We start from the raw sequence: 24,084 nt of genomic DNA on the forward strand, positions 1-24,084 counted from the left end.
CAGACTCTCTGAACAACACCAGAGCCTTACTACATACTGTTTTTTAAAATACATAATTTAACAAATAAAGGCTGGACCAGATGATTATTTTAAGGCTCCTTTCAATCTGGGCTCTTCTGACATTCTCTGATTAGTGCAACATAATGACTGAAAAATGATTGAACAAGGAAACATTTTTATCATATTTAAAAGGCAATTAGAGCCTTTAATGACAAGTTGTTTCTCATCACATGGATCGCAAACCCTCACAAACCATTACATACTTTAGTCCTCACAGTGTCTCAGTACAGACTGAAAGCCCTAACTTGCAAAATGGCAATACCATGCTCCAATAGATCATTAGAGGCAAGAGAAGTATGTGGTTCAACCAGCTTGTGTAGTTGCACACGCTGATTCTTTCTGTTCTGCTCTTCCCCTCCTGACCCTTCTCCCTGGCCAGAACAAAAGCTATTTGACCTAAGCACAAAAATATTTTATTAGGCTCCATCAGGTTTTAGCTAGAACACAAACAAACCTCACTTCTGGTTAAAAATTATATGAACACAGATCACAGAACAAATCCCTGGAGGTGTGAAAAAATGACTGGACATGGTACTCAGTGCTAAAATTTACTGACAAGGTGATGACTGGTCAAAGTTGGACTCAATGATCTTAAGAGATTTTTTCCAACCTAAATGATTATGTGATTCAATACTTCCGAAGTACAACACAAATACAAAGGCAAACTTGCTTGCTTTTTTTTAATCTCTAGGCGGTTAGGGGAAAACAGGAGATGACAGGAAAATATATTTCTAAATTTCAATTTAAAAAAAAAATTGATTTAGGAGTCCAAATGAATAGAATGTCAAAGGTTTTATCAGTCAATACATACAGTGGTTTATCAGTTTAGACTCAATGCCACTGTAAAAATCCTCCCTCTTTCCAGTTCCTAAGAAATTACAAAGCATCTCCGTAGCCCATTATATGGTCCCCATAGTTAAAAACAATTTTTTGTTCTTTTGTTTCCCAACTACCTTTCATCACAGATTGAACACTGGGCAAAAAAGCAGCATTCCCTCAAATGGTACAGCTGAAGGATTGTTTGTGTATTCATATGGCAAACTTATGCGTGCTAAACCTAAGAAAACTATTCTTAAAAGAAATAATGATATGTGAGTAAAAAAATAAAGCAGAACAGAAATTATTACAGAACTTTTAAAGAGTTCTCTACCTAGATGTTGTTTTCTTTTGAAGCAATTTCAATAAATTTCAGTTGCCTAAAATCTTCTCAGATAGTAGACAACTTTAGGTATTTCCAGACACTTAAACAGCCAAGTTTTGTTTAGCAATCTGTCATTAATGCAAGTGAATAAATATGACTGGAGGTTGAAAGCTTTTATTTATTTCAGCTTCCAATTTTTTGCCTCACTCGGAAGAAGCATACTTCGTGTAACTGCTTTAAATTCATGTTGTAAACACTTCTCTTGCTAGAAGTAAGAGAATGTTCTTTTAACAGCTCTGTTTTCTTGCAAGTCATTGATCCAGTCACAGAAAACTGCTCTTGCCATTACTACCGTGTTCCACAGAGTGACATGAGGCACAGATTTAAGAAAACTAACACAGCAGGGGTTGATATCATATTATCCACAAAAAGCATTTACTAGTTATTTCATCCAGCAAGATGTTTATGTTGCAGCTTCCCTTCCAGCTGAGCCTGTCCTCTGAAGACAGGTCTAGCTAGACAATATGAAAGGAGAACAAAATGCTTAAAATAGTTTTCTGATAACTGTTTAGAATTAGGGGCTAAAAATGTTCAAGCTGCCTGATAAGTATGCTCCACAATGTTATAAAATTTTCTCAGACTCAGCCCCTAAAAATTTCACCCAAATGAAGTTTTCTTTAAAACAGCAATGTTAGAGAATTTGTAGGGTTTTAACTTTGTCATTCCCGGAGGCTACTGAGAATTACTGTGTGCTGCTGAGCTCTAATGAACAGAAAAGCAGCTGACTGGGTGTGCCAGACTTTCTCTATGAAGTTGTTCCAGCTAAACAGTTACTAGAGATTGTTTTAACTTGGACTAATGGGTAGGCTCCTCCCTGATACAAGGCCAACAAAACTTTGCATAGTTTATATTCTCTCAGCTTCCCCACCCTTCATATGTTGTTTTTTCCTTCTTGTTAGGATATGCATAATCAGAGAACAAAAACAAGTTAGTAAAAATCTAAATATAAGTAGCCTGACAGAGAAACAATGCCTGCTGTAAATGCAGAGTACTCATTCACAGGAGCACATATACATGATTACATAAGAATATGAGCTTGTTTTTATTGCAACAGTCAAACACTCAGATATTAGAACAATGAGGAAAGACCAGACATAGTTCATTAATAAATTCCCCCCCGAATCTGTTTTTCAGGTGTGTCTTGCTACTGGATTGGTATATGAGCTCCTGTGGCAGCAGTTTGCATAAACTCGGGAATACAGGCAAAACACACCAGAAAATCAAGCATCAGTTCTGATCTGTTCTTTTTCAATTTAACTTGCTTTAAAATGATTATTTACAGAATAAAGTTCCAAATAGAAAATATTTAGACATCAGAACTGCATTATTCATCTTTTTCTTTGTCAAGGCAACAATAAAATCTACCTAATGATAGAGAAGCTTGATGTATTCTGATCAGCTTAGCAGTTCCTTTGTTAAATACTTCTTATGTGCTGCTCTGCACTGAAAATTATTTGATAGCACAGTATTTGAAGGCCAGATGTATTGTGAAAATCTACAGGATTTGACTCATACAGCTTGGAGTACTATAAAAGGAGAAGATTTTAATCTGATCTTTATCTACTAAAAGAGTCTGTAATACAGTAAGCACTGGTCAGGGAGAAAGAGAACTTCTGGTTTTATTCACAAGATGGTATTACTTCTAATATAGCAGAACTATACAGCAATCAATAGAAATGCTTTCTGAAATGCAACATCAAGGAAACATTCCAGGTATTTTCTGCCCAGTATGATTCAAGTTCAACAATCCATAATGCAGTGAGTCAGGGTATTATACATCCTACACTCCAGCACCACAAAAACTAAGGAAACTGTTCAGAATGAATGCTATTGCAAAGCAAAACACAGCAGTTTTAACTGTTATGATATCACAAGAATAGCTTCTGCCAAAGCTAAAAATTAGGGGATACTCACACAGGTCTTATGTGCATGGTTGCTGTAGTCCAGCTTGAAGGGAGAGCTACCATGGAAATTTGTTAAGTAGAGCCTTACTTTACAGCTCTGCATTTTTATCACATACAAGACAGCAACAAACCCTGCCAAAAGCCTTACTTGGACAAAGAATGAATAAACTGTTTCCAAAGACATCATGACATTCAAACATTTTAACCTGGCATTAAACTTGATGCAAGCATCTGCCATGTTCTGGGCAAAACATGGCACTGAAATGCATCATCGCCACTGAAATAAGGTGCTGGCAGCCCTTGAGGAATACAAAGCTACTCAGCACAAGTAATTACAATAAAGGGATAAAGCTCTACAGAGCTCCCATTCTCTTCTGAACATGAAGGGGAGCGAGGGGCTCTGCAACATAGCTATTTTGTGTAGTAATTTTCACAATAGTTTTTGCATACCTCCATGAAAAGGGCCACAAAGTCCAACTATTAATCACATCAAGCTTCCTTTATGATGAACTGGGCGACAAACAGCTCCCAGTGTAGAACTTCCAGTCTACAGTTTTACAACCAATTTGGTTCATGGACAAAAACTTGCTGCATCAAAACTGGCTTTGCATTTATGAACAATGAATTTATTCCTTTAAATTATTGCAAATTTACATACGACTGAATAAACAGATCTGATGACTTACATTTCCTGTCAAGTTTTCAATGTCTTTTGTTTTTGCTCACATTTTTTCCCTTCTTATTTTTCCAAGATATCTCATTTGAGATTTTGGAAATCTTTCCAAGGATTTTATGTCTGGGTGAGGTGGAAGGAAAAGCAATTTCAAGAGATTAAGTCTGAATAGAATTGAAAGCAACATTAGAAACAGAAATTCTGTGTATTGAAACATTTTAAAAAACTGAAAGTGCTCACGGAGTCACAGAATCATTTAGATTGGAGAACATCTCAGATCATTAAGTCCAGCCTTTGACTGAACATCACCATGTCAGCTATGCCATGGCACTAAGGGTCACATCCAGTCATTTCTCTTGAACACCTCCAGAGATGGAAACTGCACCACCACCCTGAGCAGTACATTCCATTCCAGTGTTTAAGAACTCCCTCTGTAACGAAGTTCCTCCTGGTGTCCAGCCTGAACCTCCCTGGCATAGCTTGAGGCCATTCTCTTGTCTTACCACTGCTTGCCTGGGAGAAGAGGCTGACCCCCACCTTGTTACTCCTTTTAGGCAGTTGTGAAGAGCGGTAACATCTTCCCTGAGCAGCCTTTTCTCCAGGTTAAACAGTCCCAATCCCCTCACCTGCTTCTCACAGGACTTATTCTCCAGAGCCTCCACCTTCTCTGGACATGCAGCACCTCAATGTCTTACTTGCAGTGACATGCCTAGAACTGAACACAGGACTTGAGGTGCAGCCTCACCAATGCTGAGTACAGAGGGACAGTCACTGTCCTGGTCCTGCTGTGAAGCACTATTGCTGATACAGACCTGGCTGCCACTGGCTTTCTTGGCCCCCTGGAACACATGCTGGAACATGTTCAGAGGGCTGTTGGCGAGCACTCCTAGATCCTTCCCCACCCGACATCTTCCCAGCTGCTCTGTCTCCAGCCTGTAGTGCTGCCGGGGGTTCTTGTGCTCCAAGTGCACGATCTGCCACTTGACTTGGTTGAATCTCATACCACTGGTCTTGGACCATCCATCCAGATTGCCCAGATCCCTCTGCAGAGCCCTTCTGCTCTCCAGATGCCCAACTTGGTGTTGTCTGTAATCTGTCTGAGGATGCACGTGATCCCCTCATCCAGATGATAAATAAAGATATTAATCAGGACTGGGTGCAATACTGAGCTCTGGGGAACACCACTGATGCATGGTAAGCTGTTAAGCTTTATCGATCTACTACAATTCTATTCTGAAGGATTTGGGGAAAAAAATTTGCTAAACAGCAGACACATAATTGCACACCTTCAGATTGCAATTCAGAAAATATTTCCTGCACACGTATAAGATCAAGTAGGGTATTGGGAGGATGCACAGAGCACACATACATTCCTCCTACACCCTAAGAACAGAAAAAAAAAAAGCAAACCAAAACACACCAATCTTAAGACTAAATGCTTTCAAATACATAATTCTGTAGCTTTGCTGCAACACGATACCCTCCTACACAAAATTCTTGTGGAAAAGGATTGGTTATATTGTGTTGGACAACTTAGAATCAGGAGGGATCAGAGCATCAAGACATATTAAGGTTATAATCAATAAATGCATCCTACCCTCCAAAGCAGTTCATCATTTTCCCTCTTCTATGTCAACAAATACAGAAAGATCAATAATGAAGAAGAGAAGGTTAATCTGTCTTCCACTCAAAATGCACCAGTTTTGTTTTTCAAAGACCCTTTGCCCTACAGATACCTGAATGATTGAACCTTCACCTTAAAGAAGCTATTATTAAGATAAGATAGTGAAGAAAGAAGCTTGTTTTTTCCCTGTTCTGAAAAAAGGAATTTAAATTTTCACAACAAAACACAATACAAAACTTGTACTGGACTTTGTTCAGCCCTTGCTGAACAGCCCAGTCTGTGCCCAGAAGTTCAGCCATGATCCAGTCTGGGTCCATAGGGACCACACCTGGCCTGCAGCTATCTGCAAACAGCTGTCCAGATAAGAGCTTGCAGAAGATGTGACCACCATTTAGGTGGTGTGCTCTTCTGGGCTGACCAAATCTCTTATGTCAGTCATGACCTTTTTCCTATCAATAATCAAATATTCAATAGAGTCTGACATCTAAGTTGGTCAGATTGAAAGTATATATGATGAACACTGAAGTAACATTTTCACAACATTTAAACAGAGGGGAAAATACCACCACCACCCTCTCTACCCCCACTCCACAAAACACTCACTAATAAATCAATAAACCCTACAGGCAGACAAATAGAGCATTCTCCTGGAAAGTCAGTGGAAAATGACATTTACTTGGTTTCTCACGTCCTGAAAAGAAAACATGAGAATCCTCTGCACTATAAGCTCCTGAAAATGGGATGTTTTCTTCAATAAGAAAATTCTGAAAAAACCCTGGGAGATTGTCACTTCAGTAAAACTCAAATGGAAAATAAGAACACATTAGGAGAAAACTGAATTATTTTGATAACAAGTTCCTTCTCACTACTTCCCAGTTTCAGTTTGGCCACCATGCTCAAAAGTCAATAGCACTTAACCTGGCCTTGAACTCCCCATGAAATTATGACCAGTTTCTGGCAACCACATCAAGTGACCTTAACAGCAGAAACTTTCCTGGGTAACATTCTATTCCATGAGCAGCCACTATGGAAGGGACAACAAATTTGTAATTGGAAAAACTATTTCATGAGACCATGGCCTTACAGCCAAGATATCAAAGCACAAAAAACCTCATGTTGCAAGTGTAATTGAGTGGTGAGTTAGGTATCAGCTGTAAGTGTACAAATGAGAATATTCACAGAACTCTTTAACTGCATAAAATAAGTTCTGTTTCGCTGTATACTTAGAAGTAAAAAACCCCAAAAGCCAAGAGCTTATTGTGGAAAATGCAAAAAGCTTTCTGTGTTGACTCCTATCTTTTCAACAAGTCTGTAATATGGCCAGTAAGGTTAACTTTTAAAGAAGGGGGAATGCCCAACATGCTCTCCCTCTGCATGTGCACCTTATTTTTGTGTATTATTTCTTATGATTTTTTGCATTTCCTTTTGGCTTTTCTAGCACCATTCTTGATAGATTGTACTTCTGCATCAAAGCTGTTCAAAAAGAACTGAATTGGCAGTATTAACTTAATTTGGAGACGGCAAAGAAAGAACACTGTTAAAAGTCACAACCACAGGGGGAAAATGCTTCACTCTCGGTTTGAAAGAACTTTAGCTTTACAGTCTAATCTGAAGGTTTTCAGCAGAAGAACTAGAAACACTGGTGCAACTAAACTGACTATTATGAAACACAAGAATTCAGTTTCATTCAGTTCACCACAACTGCAAGAGATATTTAATCCTGAAAGATCAACAAACATCCATACATACAAACTAGAATACTTCCAATGCATCATGACATTAAAAACATTTTCAAACAACAGGAGCTAATTAAAAGATATAATAATATTGTCAAAGAGATAACACAGAGCTCTGCACAAGGAAGTAGGCCAATGACCTATATTTCTGAAGTGACTATTTAAGTATTTTATACTTAATTCAGAATTCTAAATAAGGCTAAGAACTATTTTAAACAATTATGTTTCAATTACATAAGACAATGGCGACAAAACTAAAACTTAGACCTGATCCAATAACTCTCACTAGGTCTGCTAGAGTGGAGGAGGTGATAAATATCCACTTTCAGCTTTAAATTTCTTGTCTTTTCTCTGTGTTAAATCCTCTTATCCATTACAAAAAATCCCAGTGTTCATTTTCTCTGCTCTGCCTACAGCCACCCCACCTCTGTGTTTCCCATCTGTCTACTCCTTTCTTGTTCTTCAACTAAGGAACTCCTTAAAGATCTGCCTTGGCTCTGTTTGTCAGTTTAGCTTGGCTAGCTCCAACAGTGGGCTAGAGAGCCGCAGGTAACCCAGCTGCTTGCTTTCCACCAGGCTGGGAAGCAGTCTTGCTACAGCTTTCTTAACTTAATTTGCCTCGTTTCAGATTACAGGCTTCAGGTATATCTCTTTCAAGCATTAATGTTTATTTTGAACCAACTCAGTATTCAATATCGTAAAATGAGAAAGCCCAGTACATATTCAAATACCAATATTAAGGAAGAATCTCCCTTACTCTCCCATCTCACTCTGCTCGATATTTGATTCTTTTAATGGTTCACTCTCCCATCTCTGAGGCCTAAGGGCATTCTCCCTGCTCAGCATCTCTATCCATGCTTTCAGAAATTCAAATAAACAAAAACTATAATAGAATGTATCTTCAACATCAAACTTCAGTTCAACACTGAAAGGAAAACATTTAACTCTGGTTATAACAATTTGTGTAATTACTCAGTTACAAAGTGAACAGTAAATAGAAGTAGCTCTCACAATGGCTGATGTTTCATTTTCTGTACCATACCTTGGATGAAACTACAACTAGACAATATGTTTTATATTCCCAAATATTTATATCCTTTAAGTATATAAGGAGTCAGTTTCTATTCTTTCAACTGTCAAATTCTGTTCTAAATAGTAAATTATCAAATTCCTTTCAGCAAAGGCCAAACTAAATTAGTCCAAGAAAACTATGAATACAGAGATATTCCAGTCACTTTGTTTATGTAATACATAGCAACCTGGCAAAAATGGGACACGAGTCAAAGGCTGGTAAAGGCATTTCCAGGGAAAGAGGTTGCAACACTCAGGACTAAAGCACGTGTTGCTTGAAAAGTAAACACAAATCCAGAGCTAGCCACCACTGTGTCTGCTTCACTGCACATATTACATCAAAAAAGGAAGGTAATTAGGATTTCTGTTGTCCCAAGATACAGTCCATCTTGGACAGTTTGGGGCACAGCTAAATTGCCATGCCCATATTAACTCAGCCTTACTAAACAAAAACCTTTTCTGTGACAACTTCTTGATGCAACTAAAACAATTATTGCTTCACAGCCATCAGGAATAGGCAAAAATTACAGTTTATCCTGGTCACAATTTCTTTTAAACACAGTGGCAGAAACAACTTGTTCCCCAATGCTTAGTTTTGTGCCTTTGATGATTCCCAACTAAGTAACTAATTGCACTTGACCCTACTGGATTGCTTAATCTTTCTGATCAGACTGTTTGCAATGTGACATGAAACACAGCAGGGCAGTCCTTCCCTACTCACTTTGTTGCCCACTGATACTACCAATCATACTGTACTCTCATAACATAAACTATAAATGTCTGTGAGAAAACCTGGTCTCAGATCTGTGCAAAACTGCATGAATAGTAAGCCATATGTGAGGGTTCTTGCAATATCAATATGCAGCTTTTCAGTGTCTGCCACACAGTAATTTTATTTAGATCCTGAATGCTTCTCCTTATAATAAAAGTGACAAACTCTGCTTATGTCAGGACATCCACTATTTCTTCCTTACTCATAATATGCTGTGGCAGTAAAACAATAAATGTATTCAAGGCCATTCACTGTCTTCAAATCCATGTTGACTGATACATATGAATGTAGGGTGGGGGAGCAGAAGGAGGGCTAAGTTTTACAGAATGGCAATTTAAAAAAAGAAAAAAATCCACCTATTGAATAGTCAGCCTACAGAAAAAAATGTGAGCATAAATCATATCTCTAATCTTTAATCATGAACATGGGTATCAAACACCTTTTGTATCCCAAAACTTACTGCACAGACCTAGAACATGACTGCTCTTTACAAGAACACTTAGAAAAAAATGGACTGACATTTGAAAAAGATGACTGCCAAAAGAAGAGTTTAGCTTTGTTTAAAAGCATTAATGATTTGAACATTTCTTTAAGCGTTGAGAGGCCTAGATCAGTTTCCTCTACACCTTGAGAAGACTGAAACATGGAATTCTTACATCCAGAGTATCCCAATGATAGGTCTACAGAACAGCCTAGGGGAATCAATTTTTAAATCCTTCCTTGAAGCTCTGTACATGGGGAGAATGGCTCAGGTTAACTTGGCGTCCTCAGCCTAGAAAATAGGAGACTAAGGGAAGATGTCATTATGGTCTACAGCTTCCTCAGGAGGGGAAGCATAGGGTCACAGATCTATTTCTTCACCCTCATGACCACTGATAGGACCTGATGAAACAGCGTGAAACTCTGTAAGGGAAGCCTTAGGCTGGGTATCAGAAAAAGGTTCTTTATTCAGAGGGTGTTCAAACCCTTGAATAGGCTCCCCAGGGAACTGGTCACAGCACAAGCCCAGCAGAGTTCACAAAGCATTTGGAAATGCTTTCAGACACATGGTGCCATTTTTGGGTTTACCAAAATGCAGGGCCAGGAGCTGGCCTCGGTGGTCCTTGTGGGTCACATCCAACTCGGGATATTCTATGATCCTATAATGACAAGCAAAATACCCAGCTGTAAATTAAAGGTCTTCTGTTTTGTCTCACTGACCTCAGTATGCATGTGCATTTCATAACATCTAATAACATTCAGTAAATGTACATTTTTTGGACAGATGTGTGATGTGCTAGAACAGTAGTAGAGTCACTGAGTTTTACCTTCTGTGCTTCGAAAGTTTTAACATTACTATAGAAAAAACCAACACAATTTGAAAGAGTCCATGAAACTCTCTCATTTAGTCCAAAAATAATGGTACTTTTCTGAGAGTCACAGAACATTTCTTCTGGCCACTAGCTGTACTTCCAGCAAGATGCACACACTCAAAGGGAGCAACTGATACGCTGAAAAACATAAGTGACTAAATCACACTAAAATACCAAAGTTATTCACACATGCTCAGTTGGCAGACATTGAAACATGGTATAAAAAAATTCCATTGTATATCACTTTAACGTCCTGAAAAGTTCATCCTTCTAAGAAACTAACTAAGGAACGACTGTTATCAATTATTCTCTTTGTTCACACTCTGCAGCTGTGCTGTGAGAGAACACCTAGGGGTTTTTAAACAATGAAAGCACCTGTTCAATTTATTATAGTATATAAATATACACAGCCTAGAGCATGTGGTTCTTCAAAACAAAAGGTAGAAGTGCTATAATTCTCTCATTACATTATGAAGATTAGATTCACCCAGCTCCTTACGGCTACAGACAACAGCTAATCATTTAATCAAAGTTAAACATAAACAAATAACTGGATGTCAGAAGTCATTAAACTTACCTGACAGGCAGATATATGTTAAATATTCACCCTGACCCCCAGTAGCTAGAAAAGGAATTTTTTTTTTTGTTCTTCTTTTCACTTGAACAGCTCCCAGCATCCTTTCATCATGAGGGGCAAAAATCTCTTTGCTGATTGCAGATTTGGCATTCATTGTAGATCACAGGTATAGCAGACTGCTGCTCTCTAAAAATAAAATCATAAGTATAAAACATTAGAAACTCTTAAATTATATCAGAGTCCACTTAACTTACACGGGCATTAAAAACTCTGACCTTCAAAAAAAATTTTAATGCCTCAAAGAATTTAGAAAATAATTTCATATTCTTAAAAGCAGAATTTTCAAAGTATTTAAGTGTCTTTACTGAAGTTCTCCACACTTCTTAAATTTGCTTATACTAGCTTAGCTTATTTTGGGCAGAAGCACTAGCATTTCACTATCTTGCAAAATTTTCCCAGAGAAACACCCTGTTTAACTTCATGCAGCATCAAACCTTCATTAAGTCCCTCTCTGATAACCGAGGGAAACTCAGATCTGTGTCCCACATACACTGGGAAAGCACTGCAGGGCGCGGGAAGGAGCACTGTGATTGTGTTGGCACACAAGAAGTCACGTTCACAGAACACAGAGAAAGCCTCAAACTTGGTGAGACTGTTCCTTCAGGAGCACAGCTCCTGGTGACAGCACTTGATTGCACAGCTCTTGCACCTCTTGCAGCTTTAGCACTTCATCCCCTCAACTCTGGAATTACTGACTGGGCAACTGCACAGGAAACAGTGTCAGAGTCACCATCGGGGTCAACGCAGAAAAAACCACACCTCTAATTTTGCACTATGCAATTTTGACCCAGGTCAGTTCCTCAGTGTGTTTTGTAATGAAACAGCACAGTTGGCTTAGGAGAAAGGTTTTTCTCAGGAGAGACATACACATTCGTAGAGGAAAAAATTATTGTAGAGAACAGGGAGGGAGGAGGGAAGCTGCTTAGTCATGCACATCTCAAAGAACAAACCTCACGGCAGCTTACAGAAGAGCCTAACTAAAGGAGGGAGAACTCAGAGGGGACATTAACAGGTTCTTTGTGTAAGCTGTAACTCCAATTAGTTCTGCACTGACATCTTGTAATACATACACAGGCCCCCATTCACGGAAACTGCTGAATGACACCTTTAATTGTTCCAATATAAATGACACTTCAATGCACACACATTAGTTTACACTTTTTTGTATTACTAAGGCTTTCAAGCTGACAGATCATTTTGACATCCTTAGCTGTCTTCAGAACAAAGATGATTATACTCAAGCCTGAACTGATAGTTCTGCCTATGGGATCATTTTGTATTTACTGTAATTTAAAATAAATGTAAATAAACTACAGTCAAATCAGATTATGAAACCAGGAGAGTCATGGATCCATTATTTTTTGTGCGCATACTACCAGCAAAGTAATTGTCTTAACACTTTCAGTCTCAATGTTTTGTTGTCACTATTTATGACATTCCCTTATATTAAAAAATGGGAAAATTAAAAAAAAAAAGTGCATGTGAGACAGCACAACTTAGTCCAAACAGAATTCACTGCCTGGTAATTTTAGGATGCAAACAGAATCCTTTGCCAAAATAATCTGTAACAGTATATCTCAGTTAACCAACAGAGAGGTTACTGAATTCTGACATGTTTTAGCATCAGGTCATTTTACATGAACCTTTACAAAAGTGAATTGCATTAAAAGGCTGTCTCCAAAAGAAAAATCCAGACCAATTTCAAAGGAACAAAGAATGTATAGCTCCTGTCAAGGTGTGATCTTATAACTCCCAACATCTTGGTTACCTATCCTTTAACAATGAATATATCAACATGAAAACAGAATCAAAAGAATAAACTTACAAGGCAGTTACTTAGAAAAAAGTTGTGAAAGAAAATGTGCTGTTTTCACATTCATCACATGCTTTTCTCTTCTGTGTTATAGACATGTTTGCAGAGTACATCATACCAGCTTTTAAGCTGTTGGGACATTGCAACTAGTTTTTGGGTAATTTTTTTTTTTTTTAACTTCAAGGTCACTGTTAATGACTATGGATTTAAACACATAGACCTCCTCCTGACTGAGATAGAGACTGATAATCTCTGCAAAACACAGACCTTCATGTGCCTAAAGAATTTTCAATTAATAGAATCTTGGGAAGACACACAGAAATGCTGTCAGGTTAAAATAAATTCAAGTGACATTCAACTGAAAAAGTGCTTTCCAGATTGCAATGATCTGATGCTGTTAATTCTGCAGCTGAGTTGTTGAATAGATGTTTTCAGACGTTTTCTTAATGGTCACAGACTGTAAAATAAAATATCACTTTGAAGATTACTCAGGGATGTAAAGGCTTCCTGGATAAAGAGAAGAAGCAAGTTTTTCTTACCTACAGTATCATGCTAGTGGTTTATTGCTGCATGCTGCTATTGGATCTGACATTAAGCTGGTTTTGTACACATCTACCAGAAGCTGTACATAGACACAGCAGATACCTAGGACTGTGACTGGAACCTCCAACCAAAGTGTGGATTACTGGCTTCAGAAATTGTGATCATTCTGTTCCCAGAACTTGGGTTGACAACAGCTTCAGAAGCCATATTCAAACAATTAATCTAAAACAGTGTGTACTTAACACAACTGCCAAATCTGATGTGAAAACTGACACTAACACAAACCACAGAAGCCTATTTATTTAAAGAAGAAAATAACTAACTGTGCCTGTGCACAAACAGACTTCTGAGATTGAGATGTCAGTACAGTTTAGATGAAGTTGTTTTTCATAGGTCAAAAAATCAGCAGCTGATTTCAAACAAACAACCTTCTCCCTATGTACTAACAGATGTATGCAAAAGAGCTTTGTTTAAATAAGTAAAGCCTTCCAATGCTCCTTGTTTTCACAAGTGGAGATAATACAATCTCTGACAGCTCTATTGAAAAAAAAAAAAAAAAAAAAAAAGACTTCCTCAAGGAACATGAATAAATCTCATTTTTTTTCCCATTCTCCAACAATATCTCTCTTTTCTTTAAAAAAACCCCGAACCACTGCCTGTACATGCACAATTTCATGTTGTATGTGAATATTTCTTTGCACAATAACGTTTTCTCTTGGTTCACATGCCAGGAAAAATTCAAACCATCAGCAGTTTCCTCTCAAGGCCCATATGAACTTATGCACTGGAACACAAACTTTTTCCTCCCATTTGTACTCAAATACAAAATAAAATGCCTTATAGAAACTTTACTGGAGGATCTCTGAGCACTCTGAAACACTGCATTTCTACTTGCAACATTAACTGCTCTGAAGTAAAGGTGATTTAAAGATTTCAGTAAACCAGAGAGTCCAGAAAGAAAGACCACATTTCCTACCTCACATGCTTTGTTCCACATATTTACTTCCACTCAAATTATTATAATGATGCTTTTGGCTAAACAAAGACCTCATTTTTCTTCTGCAATCTTTTACTCCATCTATTACAGCATTATAGAACAGGATGTTTGCATTTATACTGTGCCCTCAGCATACAAAAGAAGCACAGAGTGAAGATTCCTGTGTGGATTTGAAAAAGTGCCTGCAATGCGCTGCTCATTTGCATCTTTTCATATATTTCTCTACTACAGTTCTCCTCCATTATATTTCTATCACTAAAAATTCCCTCAATGAACAGCTGACTCTTCCTCTAGAAGTAGGAGAGGGGACAGAAATTAAAAGCAATTTCTTAAAAAGAAGATTAAATAAAACCAAGATAATTAAGCTGAATCCTTAATAGATCCCACATGTTCAATTAAAAAAAAAAAAAAAACTGGACATTTTTCTGGTCAATCAGAATGTCAAACTGTTTTCAGGCACACAGCCAGCAAATGGCTGATTTATCTTTACACCCACATTTTTCATAGGACTCTATGCAAATAAGTGTAAAAAAAGGAGATTTACAGTATTTTTGTTGAGCGTATAGGTATGCAGAAAGAACTGGGAAAACTAATCCTCAGCATGCAGAATTCAAATAGGAGTAAATTACAATACAAAGCAAGAGATGGAAAAGGATGTAATGGTTTCCAAAAAAGAGGAAAAAATGTTCAGTCTGCTCAACCTTACTGTTTTCAAGGATCTTTAGTTAAATCACAAACAGGGATGGGCTCAGAGGACAAGCTAACCACGGAAATGCTGCCTGCAGTGTGAAATCATCTGAGCAACCAACTATTCTTGGAACAGTAACTCTAGCAAGCACTCAAATCTGCTTTTAATAAAGTCACTGTCCTGAAAGATGACATCTACTTTAGGAAATCATTGCAAGACACTATTGCCAAAAGAAAAGCTTTTGCTATTGTGACACTTGCCAGGTAGGTACTTGCTGGAAGTGTTTAAATTACTTCAAATATTACAGGTCATCAAAATCTTGTATTTGCTGTCATCTCAAACAAGTCTGGAAAGAGCAAAAAAAAAAAAAAAAAAAAGAAAGAAAAAAAGAAAGAAAAAAAATTAAAACTAATTTATAAATCTTTTCTTTAAAGAACAAATATTAGAACATACAAGTTCTAAAAGTTAGTTTGCAAATATATTTATTAAGCATAACTTTATCCTAGAGGAATAAAATCAAGTTTAATTAGCTCTGCAAACAAGGATCAAATCAGTAGATCAACATTATTCTGAAATGGTCAAGGTAAAAACTTTAACTGCTTGAACAGAAAATAAATCATATCATCTTCTGTCCTCCTATTTTCAAATCTCATTTTTCTTGAAAGATATTTATTTAAATTAGGACAATAGTAGCAGGCAGAAAATTTCTATTACTTCCTGCTAACATGGGTTTACGACTTTTAGAAGTATTTACTGGGAAAAAATCATTCTCCAGAGTTATTTGTAGGCTGTCACATTTCCAATTTATTTTTTCAAATAATGTCTCAGCTAAGACTGGTTCATTTGAATAATGTATTAATTCCAAAATATGAAAATTACAAAATTGGAACTGTATTTGTAGCAGCTGAAAATAAGAAATGTGTTTTCACTTACGTATGTAATTACAAAATAAACTGTCCAATCAAGCTGAACAGAACATACACAGACTTCAAAGAGTAGCAGCTCTTAAACTTGAATCTTACATGCTAAGAAGTAACTTCTTTCTGTCTTTTAAGTGAAGCTTTATATTGCAGCCTACCTCATCCAAGACCAACACGTGGCAGAATTTACCGTAAATCTGAAATACAAGCTTTAACTTTGTTTTTAATCAAGACGTTGTTTGATTATGGGAATTTAACAGCATTATTTACTGAAACTTTGAAGAAGCCTTGCTTGAATCACTGAATCTCTCAAAAGCTCTAGAATAAGCAAAAGAAACAGGAAAGACTATACTAGCTACCATACTGTGTGGCGTGGGAACATGTGATGTTTTTGGTCAAGGAAAGAAATAGGAGAGGAGAAGTGCGCAGTAATAGGATCTTACAGTTAGACAGAAGCAGTGAATACCTCAATGCTTGACACATTTCTTCACCTGCAGGAGGCAGCCTGAAGCCCTGAGCAATTCCTATAACCTTTCATTACAAGGGAACAAGATCTGAATTCTGTGCAAGAGTTATGGACCTACAGATTTAAAGAGAAAAAGAGCTCTGGATGGAATATGTATTTATAAAGAGGCAGTAAAAAAAAGAGGGATGTAAAAAAAAAAAGGAAGGTACCTTTGAGTTTATTTCATCTGCAACATAATCCTTTTTAAAAAAAAAAAAACAAACACACCTAGAAGTTTTGTACACCTTGCCCCATCACCCCACAAAAAACCAAAACATCTCCTTACAACGACAGATTATCAGGGACATCACAGAAATCCCACAAATGGACAAACGAGAACCAGTCCCACTTTCATGTGGAAGACAGAGCAGCTGCTTTCATTTCTGCAACCTGCTCTGCTGAGTGAAATACAACCACAGAGCATGGTTGTAAGTAATACCTGTACTTCCTCAAGGCATATGCAGCAGAAGATGCAGTATCACTTCTGAGACTGTGCCCCTAAACTGTCTTCAAACGGTACAGAAAATTAAGTAGGAGGTGCACAAGAAGGCACCAGAGACATATTGAGGGATGGGTTACTATATATTCCAGGTCATGAAGCTTTTTCTTGTTCTGAAAAGGAAACAGCAATTCCAGATCTAGAAGCTAATATCTTAGTAAACAGTATCATAGATCCCAGCACACACAAAGGATGTAATACTGAAGTGAACCCAGAGTACTCAGTCTGGGAAAATCCAACTCACATATAAGATGTAACATTTCTGTACTGCAATTCTGCGTGTGATCGGCTGCAGACTGTTAGTGGATTATTTTAAATAGGTGTGCAAGAAAACAAACATATATTCAAGAACCGCAAAAAATTAATTGCTGCTTATGTTTTCATAGCATTCTGGATCAAGACTATATTCATAAGAAATCAATAAAATAATAACACAAGAATCAGTGGACACTGATTATCTCAGCATTTTCCTAACTGCCAAAAGCAGCAGCATTCCCTAAATGTGCCCTCCCCTGGAACTGGTATGAAAAGCTGGAAGTGTTTCCAGGAATTGGCCCAGGGAATGGGCCCCTATCAACTCAGGATTTACAGACCCCTATAAGGAGTGAATACTCTTTAAACAGATACTGCCATACATAGTCAGCAGAACACAAGAGCTTCAGTTCAGCATCTACCATGGTCTTGAATCTTTTTGTGGGAAGAAAAAGAAGACATTTGACATCTGAATAACTAATTATTCCAACTTAATGAGGGATTTTTGTACTTACTGCTTTAAGGCCATTTCTCCTACTGTACAACAGTTTTATGGTCCAATTCTGTCTTTTAACTTTGCAGTTGTCTAGATAGACACCCACAGAAAAAATCAGGAGGTACATTCTGTGCGCCCTCACTTTGGACAGTTAAAATTGTTTGAGACGAAACACAGCCTCCTTTCATTCTTCCAGTGAGAACTAGAAAGATAGCAACTCATTTCTGTGTTCCTACATCTTATGCTATTTCATGTGAACCTAATTTCCTTAGTTAACCCAGTGTGACTAATATCACATGAGAGAGCATCAGAAGAACCATTAAAGCAGTTCCAACTTATTCACATGGCCTAATACTTTATCACAAACCCAAATCAACTGGCTTGAAGTTGCATTTGAGCTATAGCTGCTTGTTCAATCGTTTGTCCATACTCTGGCAACAAAAAAAATCACTAAAAATATGAAATTAAAAGATACTAGTGAGAAGGAGCAGTCATGTTCCTCAAGGAAAGGGGAATTGGTTGAAAGATCTGTAGTTTAGCACATGCACAGTTTCTTTCAGTAGTTTGTGTTGTTTCTCATTTAACTTATGACCATCTCGAGCACTTGTACTGGCAGAAATTATTGATTTCTTTTTGTGCTTCTCTTCCTTGTGATAGCATAAATGTTTCTGGGATAGTGCAGTGAACTACCCGAGAATTAATCCAGTTTTAAGCTAGCTTAAAAAAATAGCAATTAGTACTGATTTTACTCAGCTCAAGGTCCCTGATATAATGCACTCCACAGCTGTGTGTCAGCAAATGGGAATGAAGTGCAGGTGATAAAATTAGGGCTCCCATGGGTGTCCAGCAGTATTATTTTTCAAGGAGCATGAAACTGAGCTTTAAAGAGAGAACCCAAAATGTATTGGGTCATGTATTTTCATAAAATATTGAAATCATTTACTGAAGACATGGCATGGAGCCAATCTAGACAAAATTTTTCAAAATCAAAACTTGCTACAAAGAATCACACTTACTAAAAAGTGCTAAAACAGGAGTTCATATGGGGGTTCTCCTTGGTAAGAACAAATGGGGCTCAAGATAGAATAAAATTTCTTGGTATACTGACTCCATTATTGGTTGGGTTAAACAGGAGAGTAGCAAAAAGTCAGGTTAAAAGTCAGGCTCTGTTACATTGGTATGAGAAGTGTTGCCTATAGGAATATACAAAACATATGATGTGATGCTGTATTACTGCAGTGTAGCACTCATAACTACAACACACTCACATCACCTACTCTGTCAAGAAATCTCACAGGACCCAGATTCTGATTTCTTACATACTGATAATTGAAAAAAAAAACCCAAACAACATTAAATGGATTAACAGTTTATTGTACAGGTTGCCAGAGTGACAGGTTATTCCTACAGTATCAGCTGAAGACGTTTTAAAGAAAAAAAAAATCCACAAAAGTGTTTGAGCTAACAGCAGGCACATAGTACTCTTGCCACTTGCTTTCTCCATCTAATATAATTCAGTATGCTCTGAAATCAGGCTTTACAAATCCTCCCAATTCCATTTCCATTCCTCCTCACACAACTGCTATTGGTACAAATTGCAAATTTCTGCACCTTACAGTCATCCATTAAATTAAATATCCTAAAAGAGAAGGAGGGAACAAAATCAGATCTCTCAGGCTAAATATTTTCAATTTTCTACACTGCAACTTGCAACACCCACATCAGGAAAAAAAAAAAGTTCCTTTCTATTACTTTAATGCTGGGAAAAGTACAAAACCATAATAATACATTGGGAGAAGATGATAAAATGTAACATCAAAGTAATAAAGCATTTTATTTCATCCATCTAAAGTGAATCAAGATTCCCTGGTAAGTATAAATAGCGGGGTTTTTTTCAATCACTCCAAATGCCTAAGAAGAATAACTTACTAGCAAAATGCATAATGCTTTTAAGAATGAAATATATGCGGTTCTGGGGATATTAAAATCTCTGTAAGAGCATACACCTCTATGAACTACTATATGAATGTGTTTCTTGACAGAAAACAAGCACGGTGTAAAAGTAGTAAACCATCTGTTGGCAGTGTCCTGGTACTTTGCAGAAGTTAAATAAATACAGTTTTCTTTTCGGCAAATAACACAACCTGAATACATTTCTGACATGCTACATACTTCTTTCCAAGAATCTTCCAGCAGTTACAAGCATCACTAACTTCAAAACGGGTGAGTTCAACAAAGCTTGCAAAATTGCAAAGTGTTCTGCAAACTTAAGAAATTACAAACAAAAATAAAATTAACAAAACACTGATACAGTGTTTTATTCAAGGGATGTTATCATTTTAGAAATTACTAAAAATGTCATCCACAGCTTTTAGCCCCCATTATGTTTGATAGTTTAGCTCTGCTCTTCTGACAGAATCCAGTTAAGACAACCATGACTGCAAACAGACCTTGTATGTTTGAATTTTATGAGGCTTTGAGGGGTTTTTTGGGGGGCTTTTTGTTTTTGGTTGGTTGCATTTTTTTAATGATTGACCTGCTCAGTCTCAGAGAAAGCTGAGAAAAACCTAGAAAGGAAACTACTAGCTTTTCTCCTCTCCTCTCAAGTAATTTCTCTTATTTATTTTCTCAGTAATTTGCAATCAGTGATCAGCAGCAGAATTATTCCATTTTAATAGCTAGAGAGTTTCCATTGAACATGGAGATGGTAATGCAGAAACTTTGTCAAGTGGTAACCTGTTGGGAACGAGAGTCTTCTTTCAAAATAAAAAGAAAAAAATAAATAAAATACCACTTTCCCATCTGCACTCCTGTCTTGGGTTGAAAAATGTAACCAAAAATGTGTATTCTATTTTCATCTGTTGAAGCCAGTTGGGAGATATTGTTGCTTATCTCTTGTAACTCTAGGGGTGGAAGAGGGTGGATGCCTTCTGTTAATGGGACATCTGATAACATCAGATAAGGCAGTGCCTTCTTATCTCTTCCTGCACCCATCCTCCTCTGAGGGACATCCCCTGTGAATGGGCCATTTAAGGCCTCTCACGTGACTGATAACATCACCTCATTCCATTGGGAGATGCTCCACCCAGTGGGAGGAGCCAAGGCCTTCCCACCAGCATAAAACCAGCAATCCCAAACACCAAGGGAGCCTGTTCCCACTGGATTCCCAGAGGATGACTGGACCCTTTCTTGAGGATCGTCTCTACTTCAACAGAGCCACAACTGTACAACTGTCCCTCTGGGAGGACTCACTTCAGGCTGCTTCAAACACCCTGACCAACAGGGTGTCAGGTTTGCATTCTGACTCTGTCAGGTCCTTTGTACTATTGCATTTATCTTAGTTTATTTTTATTTTATTTTTATCTTTCTTCTCTCTCTCTATTAAATTGTATTTCTGACTTGGAGTCTCACAATTTTGCTTTCAAACCAGCACAACTCCTTGCAGGGAACAAGTAGTAGCTTCTTGAGAATGGGAAAGATTTCATCAGCTTTATGGATCCGGATAAAGCATTAGGTTTTAGATTAATATCTCATACAGATCACTGTGGTATTAATCAATGTATTGATACATTGATTAATACCTGTAAAACACATACTTACATTTTGCAATTCTACATTAAATTCTGAGAACAGTGTAACAGCACAGTGAAGGATGAAAGAATTAGGGTAACCTAGATAGCCCAAGCAAATAAAAAACATCCTTGTCTACTTCTGTGGTTTTATATTTTGCCAAGAAAGAGACTGGAATACCTTTATTTAAAGTGAAAACATTAGGAGAATCACGTCTGTTTTGCATGCCTGAAACTAAGACAATACAAAATGAAGACATGAGAAGGTGGACCAAGGAGTAAAACCTACATTTCTGCAAGAAACATCCTGTCCAGAGAGCGGGGACACAGCAAGACAACACAGCACAACCCCCCTGTGTCTTTTACTTCATATATTCAGGAGTGATTCCATGCCTATTGCATAGAAGACTTAGATTTATAGCCATTAGGTATCTAGTCATTTCATATGTCAAAGCAAGAGGGCTATTAAAAAAAACCAAACAAGAAACAAAAGACGAAATATACAATGCATGTCTTCCTTTAGACAAATTCTAGAAGACACCAGCTTAATCATTGTATCAGACACCCTTCCAACTTCAATGTCAACTGCAACTTTACGCTGTCTCTACAGAGTAGGTACAACTACAGACCCTGAAATAACATCATCTCTCAATATATGGCATAACAGGCTTATGAAAAGGTAATTCTAGCATCAAATGCACACTTGATTGATAAATATACATTTTAAAATTAAGTGACATTTTTAATTTTCCTCTATCAGATTCATATACGTAGTAACTGACAACATCCACAGCAACAAATCCTCTGCAACAATTCTGTGCCAAAATCAACTTCATACAACCCACATCATATTTTACATGGTCACACCCCTAGATAAAATGGCATCCAACCAAAAGAACAAGCACATAATCCATACAGAATTAGGACTTCTATTCCACAAATACATTCTGCACCAACGACAGGAAGAAATACCTCCCATCTTTAACTGAGACACCTGAATACAGGTAAAGGAAACAACTGACTGCTGCACAGCCCTAGTTGCAGGCTAGAAAACAAATTCGTGTAGCTACAGAAGTGTTTATCTCAAATGTATCATTCTTCTTCTAGCCTAAACACCCTTATGAAAACCCTCCATCTGTGCAAAACCTAACCACCACTTACACAATAGTAGCAACTTGTACAGTTGCTCAAGGACAGAAATTTCCAGTTACAGATAGGAATACTCCTTCACAAAGAAATAAATCTAGGCCTGTCCTCAACCAAAAGAAGCTTTTCAGTAGCGGCTTATGCCAGATAAGTTGTCAGCTGTTATCAAATGAAGGGGTCAAAATCCTTCATCTCGCAGTATTTTCCTGATTCATTAGAACACAACCTGTAGTAAAAGTTGCAGCTGCACATTAGTATCAACACAGTAAGACTGTGGGAGTAATATGCACTACTCTTGGCAGTAACTTACAGTTCACTGGGTTAATTCATTCTTCAAACCTTACCCTCATCTCTGCACATTCCTTTAGAACCAAGCCCTAAAACGACATTCTTAAACTTTATTATTTTTGAATCCTAAACTCATCTCAGAGACAATGTGTCCTGTTACAATGAACTTATAGACTCCTCTGCAGTTTTTTTTTCTTTCTTTACTCAAGAAAGTAAGAAGGACCCATAACTTCTACTAATCCTAACAACATACTTTATTAAAAACTGTTAAACCACTTTGTCTTTGTAATTAAACACTCAATATAAACATAAGTAGTTAAAAGCAATTCCGTAATTCAGTAATTAACTGCTTACATACAGCACCCTAAATTTTTTAAAGTACATCTTATGTTAAATCAAGTGGTCTTTTGCTATAGGTTTTTCCTTTCATATATTTTGCAGACATAGTAACAATAAAAAGCATAAAATTCATTAAAGGTATCAGTAGCATTATCTCCACACTTGTAACTCCTCAAAATCACCCATCTAGAAATCAGCAACATTACTCATTACTTATCCTGTTGCCTTCACACCATATCTCAACTGTGATGCCCTGCATGCCCTACCAGCACCTCACTGGTGACTTTAGTTCTCTACACTCTTTGGCAGAGAGACTCGGCCCAAGAATAAAAAAAAGACAGTAGAAAATACCAGTAAAGAAGGCTAAATCTTTAGACTACCCAGGGGAGATGAGGAAGATTAGAACTACTTGCTGCAGCATTGCAGATATGGTCAGGGATATGCAGGGGTATGCATTATATGCTTTGGTCTGATGCTTTTTAACTGCACTTTAAAATGAGAAGACTTTCTACAGAACACTTGAGGAACTTTACTTCTGGCACACACTAATATAATATGTTGCAATTCCTGTAACTGGCATTTATTCTTAGAGTTGATTCTGTGAAAAAGAAGTGAAACAGTGGTAGTGGACAGTTCAGTAAGTCTGTGTACTAAATTATTTTACTATTTTGTTTAATAAATAATAATTTGTCATTTCTAGACAAAGAAATTGCAAAGTGGAGAACTTACCTGAATGTTATCCTTACTTAGTGACTTCCAAGTAAAAAAAGTAAATCGATTGTTCAAGGTTACTGATTTAAAATGGCTTCTACTCCAAAATGCCTTTTTTGGGCAGGTAAAAAGGATACATATTCCCAGCTCCATGCTTTTCATTTAGGTACAACAATATGAAAGTAATTTTTAGTTCTCCTTCAAACTCACTTCTAGGCTGAGACTGTGTGAAAAGGTACAATTCTCCCACCTAAATGCCATCATAAATGCTTGCAGCCAGGAAAATAA

General features: G+C 37.3%; 1 protein-coding gene across 3 annotated transcripts in view; it reads right to left on the reverse strand.

Moving 5' to 3' along the window:
* STXBP6 (syntaxin binding protein 6) overlaps positions 1-24,084 on the reverse strand; it is a 104,105-nt gene that overhangs the window by 51,532 nt on the left and 28,489 nt on the right. For 2 of the 3 annotated variants that reach the window (XM_063398838.1, XM_063398837.1), the window contains exon 2: positions 10,971-11,156. In XM_063398838.1, coding sequence (XP_063254908.1) covers positions 10,971-11,124 — 154 coding nt within the window. In that variant the 5' untranslated portion in view covers positions 11,125-11,156. Of the gene's footprint in view, positions 1-10,109; positions 10,181-10,970; positions 11,157-24,084 lie in introns of those variants that run through there. The other variant, XM_063398840.1, reaches the window with a different exon arrangement.

The sequence above is a fragment of the Prinia subflava genome, chromosome 5 (assembly GCF_021018805.1).
Source record: "Prinia subflava isolate CZ2003 ecotype Zambia chromosome 5, Cam_Psub_1.2, whole genome shotgun sequence".
In the NCBI taxonomy this organism is placed as follows: domain Eukaryota; kingdom Metazoa; phylum Chordata; class Aves; order Passeriformes; family Cisticolidae; genus Prinia; species Prinia subflava.